This window comes from Nematolebias whitei, chromosome 5 (genome assembly GCF_014905685.2).
Source record: "Nematolebias whitei isolate Nwh7 chromosome 5, NemWhi1, whole genome shotgun sequence".
In the NCBI taxonomy this organism is placed as follows: domain Eukaryota; kingdom Metazoa; phylum Chordata; class Actinopteri; order Cyprinodontiformes; family Rivulidae; genus Nematolebias; species Nematolebias whitei.
In genome coordinates, this window is record NC_056502.1 from 896,587 (window position 1) to 902,523 (window position 5,937).

The following is a 5,937-nucleotide window of genomic DNA, read 5'->3' on the forward strand; positions in this document are numbered from 1 at the left end:
GGTACTGAAAATAGTAACAGGTGCTAAGGACCGGTACTAATGGAAAAGCCTCAGAACCGGGCCAAGTAGGGTCCAGTCGGCCCGTACCGGTACTAATGGAAAAGGGGCAAAAGACTAAACTTGTGCAACCAGAAGTTACAACATATTTCTACATGTAAAACACACAAGAAGCACAACTAGCTTTAAGCACCTCTCTCAACCATCTGGAGAAGGTAAACACCTACAGTTTGTGAGAATGCTCTTCATTGACTACAGCTCAGAATTCAGCACCATGATCCCCTCCAAGCTGGTTTCCAAGCTCACCACACTGGGCCTGGAGAAGTCCATCTGCTGCTGGATACTGGACTTCCTCACCAACAGACCACAGGCAGTGAGAATCGGCAGTCACCTCTCCTCCACACTAGTCCTCAGCACCGGCACACCTCAAGGCTGTGTCCTCAGTCCACTCTTGTACTCTTTATTTGCATGAGTATACCCCAAACATAGCTCTAACATCATCCTCAACTAATTGACTTTTTTATGTATATGGTTTCTGTAAAGTGTCTTGAGACAACTTTGTTGTGAATTGGTGCTATATAAATAAACTGAACTGAATTGAAAAGAACCTCTCTCTAAAAGTCAGCAAAACAAAGGAGATGATAGTGGACTTCAGGAAACAACATGGAGGTCAGCACTCCACCATCTACATAAACAACGCTGAGGTGGAGCAGGTCAGCAGCTTCAAGTTCCTCGGTGTTCACATTACTGAGGAACTGTCCTGGACTTTACATACAGACACTGTGGTCAAGAAAGCCCAACAAAGACTACTTCTTAAGAAGACTAAAGAAGTTTGGTACAAACACCAGAATCCTCACCAACTTTTATAGATGCACCATGGAGAGCCTGCTGACAGGCTGCATCACAGGGTGGTACATGAACTGCACCAGTCAGAGCTGGAAAGCTCTACAGAGGTGGTACAAACAGCAGAGGACATCACTGGTAGCAGTCTCCACACCATCCAGCACATCTACCACAGCCAATGTCTGCGTAAAGCATGCAGCATCATTAAGGACCACACCCACCCAGCACCAGGACTCTTCCATCTACTACCCTCAGGCAGACGATACAGGAGTCTGTCATCATGTACACAAAGACTCAAAGACAGTTATTATCCACAAGCTGTCAGATTACTGAACTCTCAATAAATAACACTGAACAACTGGCAATAACTTTGCACCAAGCCACATCTGTGACAACTAATATGACTAATATTAGCTTGTGATACCAAATATTTTTATTGCTAATGCATTATGTGGCTGTATCATGTATGTATCTACCTTACCATCATAATTCATCTCAATGCTACTCACTACCTGTGAAATAATCTGTCACACAACCTGTGAAGTTTATGTTAGCTATGTGCAGTATACATCATGTGAATTTAAGCTTATATTACTACCTTGAAATACTTATTCATACAAATTCATCCTACTTGCACTGTTTTAAAAAAAATTAAATAAAATAAAAAACTTGCACCATTATATTCTACCATGTTGTTTTTTACTATTTTTTCTTTAGGACCTTGTAAATATTTTATTTACTTTTTCACTTTTTGGTACTTTATGTTGTACCCTTATTGAATGCTTTAGTATTTCTCGTTTGTTTGTTCATTGTTTTAGTGAGTCAAATCAGTTCTTCTCATCCTGAATATTTGATTGTACTGCTAACCTTGTGTTAACCTGCATATGACAAATAAACATAACCTGAATTAAGCATTAAACTTTAATTTAACCATTAAACATACAATGTAATTACAGAAAATGGAGGATTTACCTGCAGTTACGTTCGTAGAGATGAACATGTGGTAGCTACTTCCTGTTTATAACTTGTGATCAGCTGATGGGGTTGGTCCCCGGCTTTTTACGTTTTCCAAACTCCGTTTAATTTTTGAAAAAGAATAAACTGTATCCCACCCTCTAAACTCTCAGGGTAACACGTGTCTGGATTACCTGTTCTCCACTTACACCGTTTAACCATTTTGTTCTGGTGATTTTTCACAAACCCCTCGAGTGGGATACTTGAACCCCTCTGACTGTAGCATCCAGAGCCTCAGGTAAGGGGCGTTTACCTTTGGGACAAATTGAGGTCACCGATTGGTCATTTGCTGACACGCCTACTGGATTGATTGACAGGTCGCACAGAGGAGCTGCAGCCCTGCGGAGGAGGCGGGGTGACCCAGGAGCAGCGACAGCGTGTTCTGCGTTTATGTGTTGTTAATAAAAAGTTGTAAAAAAATTAAAAAACAAGGAGGGTCGACCCTGCAGCCCACAAATTAGACCGGCCCACCGGGAAATCTCCAGACCGTCCTGATTGGCCACTCTGGGCCTGTCTGTGTGTCTCTTCCTGAATCTTCTCTGTGGTTCTCTGGGGTTTAGGACTCTGATCATCTCCCTAATTGACATGAGAACAAAACATCAACATAACATGGTTGTGTTATTATTACTCAAAAACCATTATCTAGGCTGAGAGATACTGGTTTAACTGGTCAACAAAATCCTTTACAGTTTACTTACCTCCACCATGCAGCCTCCACTGTAGAAAAAGGCAGAAAACTTTTAACAACAAAGTTTGTGACTGTCCTGTGGCCCCCCCACCTCACTTTTATTTTGTCCTCCTCACATCAGGTCAGAACCTCCTGTGAGGAGAACATTAACATTAGTGAACTGTTTAAGCAGCTGATCCGATGGATGAGCACGTTTACAAGCTTCATCTGCTCCTGTCAATCTTTAGTTAGCTTCTGTTTAGTTGAGTTTAGATATGTAGATAAAATAAATGTACACACTAACATCTTAAAGTTAGTGTTATTCTAGTTTAATTCACCGCGATGTACGTGTTAAGCTGCAGTAACGTTAACAAACGTAAACTCACCAGCTGAAACACAGACACAGCTCCGTCCTCTGAGTTCTTTGATGAAGACAAGTCCGGTCGTGGAGATGATGAATCAGGTCGTTCATGCTCTCTAAAGCCCCCAGTATACTCCCGCGTACGTCCGTTCACGCGTACGTATGCATGTACTGTACGCAGAGGGTTCAGACTTCAGACTCTAGCGTACACCCCGAGCAGCTGCAGAGCAGCTTCACAGACGAGGGCCGTTTACCTTTGGGACAAATTGAGGTCGCCGATTGGTCATTTGCTGACACGCCTACTGGATTGATTGACAGGTCGGAAAAAAGAAAAAAAAACTAGCGCTCGCAGCCTCCGCCACAGCAGTGTTCTGTGTTTATATGTTGTTAATAAAAAGATCTAAAAAAAAAAAAAAAACAGAGCGCTGGCTCTGCAGCCCACACATCAGACCAGCCCACCAGGAAATCTCCAGACCCTCCCGCAGCCACGCTGGACCTGAGTTTAATTTGCTCGTGACAAATTCCTTCATTTCTCACCATTTCAGTCATGGCATCAACGGAGGAGGAAGAGATCTCTGCCTCTTGGCAAAAAAACTAAAGAAAAGGCCAGATCAGGGATGAAGAAGAGGAATTTAATACAATGGTGTCGCATACAAAACAGTCCGTCGCCGGACAGTTTATTGTGCGACACCGCGTACGCGTATGCAGTCGTAAAAATGTGAGCTTTGCACGGACATGCCTTGGGGGGTACGCTCGTACCTCTGCGTACGTACGTGCGTACCTCTGCGTATGGACGTATGTGGCAGTATACTGGGGGCTTAACACTCACAGGCTGACTTTAACGCTGAGAGGAGGGGGAGGCTACAGTCCCCCTTGAAGACAAACACGGAGAAGCTTTCTGCTCGTAAATTGAAGACGTTCGACAACACACGCTGCGCACGTGAACCCCGTCTGTGTGCGTCGCCAGCACCATAGACACACAGCTGTACAGCAGCTCTATACAGCTCTAGGTGTAAACACATAGTCTGTTTGTCATATGTCTATGTTTCACCTGCCTGCGTGCTGAAACCACGTGACACGTTACAGCCAATACTGAAACTTGACACTGAAAGAAGAGTGACGTTTCAATCCGTGCACCGACCGGTGCAGTTCTGTCGGTGCCGTAAAACAACTGAGGGTCGTACTCAGCCCTACCCTCAGGTCATGTGATCAGCTGCTCCTCAGGTCATGTGATCAGCTGCTCCTCAGGTCATGTGATCAGCTGCTCCTGAGTGTGAACTCAGAGGAGACCGTGCTTCTGCTGCTGCAGCTCCTAAACTGGAACGACCTTCAATGAACATCAGACTCTTCTCTGTTTTTAAATCCTTCTTAAAACCGTCTCTTCTCTCTGACCTCTGACCCCATCTGAGATGTTGACTTTAATTATTTGAATTGTTCTTTATTGTCTGATTGTTTTATTATGTGAACAGCACTTTGGTCCTGTGGGTGTGTATTATGAAATTCTTTATCAAAAGGGTTCGTGAACGATCGGCACAAGATATTCAGACAAGAGGGAAAAATAAAACACAGAGACTGTTACTGCTAGGAATAATAAGTGTCATTTATTAACCTGCCACAGAAAACAGCCAAGCAAAAACATGTACACTCGTACACTCTTAACACACAAAATGATATGAAAGAACTTCTCACCGTGACACTGGCCGGGAAGTCGTTTTCGACCCAGGTAAAGAAGAATCACATCAAAATTGCGCATGGCACCACGCGCGCTGGTCCACACAAGACTTCCAAAATTCCCTTGCCTGTCACACCTCCTCTTATACCTTTTCCCTGACCGGATCGCGTGAGAGCAGTGAAAAACAAGTTTGATGGTTACCAGAACAACGGATGAGGAGCTGGTGATTTATTACCAATAAGGAGCATGGTGACCTCAAGGCGGGCCAAGACCCTGAAGCCAGAAATACTCCTTAAACTTTTACAAAGCATTCCTAAAGAGGGAACACACACCCCTCCATCCCTCTGCAAACCATCAAAGAGTGTCTAAATATTATAAGTAACACACACACAAAGTATATGTTTGAACGGGCATACAATCCCTAATATGTGAATAACACGTTGTATAAGTGTGTTTTCAAACTACATGTAAATGAGTGTAAAATAAGTATAAATTGACATAAAAGCATCAAAATAATCATTCCTATATCAGGGTGTTTTAAAGTCTCTAAATAAAGATGCTATGGTATGGTATAAGAGGGTTCTCCTTTGCTCCTGGTGACTCCATAAAATTGCTCTTAGCTCAGGTTTGAACCTTGGCGAGCGTTGTTATATTGCAGCAAAACCCCGCCTCATAAGGTCTTTGTTAGTTAAACACAATGTGCTCACCACTATTATAAGTTACCTCCAATAGAGTGTGGTGTAGGTCGTATGTTTCACTAAATTGTAGGATCTTTGGTGCTCAGCCCCCATACAGACATGGGCTCTGGCCGCCATCTTGGCCCCCTTTCTTTTGTGATACTTGTGCTTGAGTGTGTTGTTTCTGTCCAGGTGATGGAGCAGAAGCCCCTCCCCCTGACAGGTGGGGAGGAGGCAGAGTACCTGTTGGCCCTGAAGCAGGACTTCAGAGGAGCCATGAAGCGTCTGCCATGTTTTCTCCAGCCCATGGTGGCACAGAAAGGTCCTACAAATTCACCAATAATCAATAAATATACAAGAACATACCTGCAGTCTTATTGTGAAAGTCTCCTCTGTACTTCCTGTTAGATGTGGAGCGGTACTCAGATAAATATCACCTGGGCGAACAGAGCGACATCCTGAACAACTGGATTATTGGTGAGACACTTAATCTGAGTCTGTGACCATGGTAACCAGTGGTAACCGAGAAATAACACTGGTTACTATGGCAACCTACAGTACCCTGTTACCGTGGAAACTACATCTGTGTTTGTTGTTTCAGACTGGAAGAGATTTCCCCAAGAGTTGCGAGTTCATGTCAGGAGACCACACAAGGATGGTCAGTAATCTGATTACACTGGGGCTTTAGTTACACTTCTCAGTAATC

At 43.7% G+C, this 5,937-nt stretch overlaps 1 protein-coding gene across 1 annotated transcript in view; it reads left to right on the plus strand.

The window, feature by feature from the left end:
• The first annotated feature begins 235 nt into the window (after positions 1-235).
• The window catches only part of LOC119409593 (DNA-directed RNA polymerase III subunit RPC7-like), a 37,495-nt gene continuing 31,793 nt past the window's right edge, over positions 236-5,937 (plus strand). Inside the window, exons 1-4 of the mRNA XM_037676493.1 lie at positions 236-289; positions 5,424-5,553; positions 5,640-5,708; positions 5,833-5,889. Of these exons, the coding sequence (XP_037532421.1) occupies positions 236-289; positions 5,424-5,553; positions 5,640-5,708; positions 5,833-5,889 (310 nt within the window). The remainder of the gene's footprint in view (positions 290-5,423; positions 5,554-5,639; positions 5,709-5,832; positions 5,890-5,937) is intronic.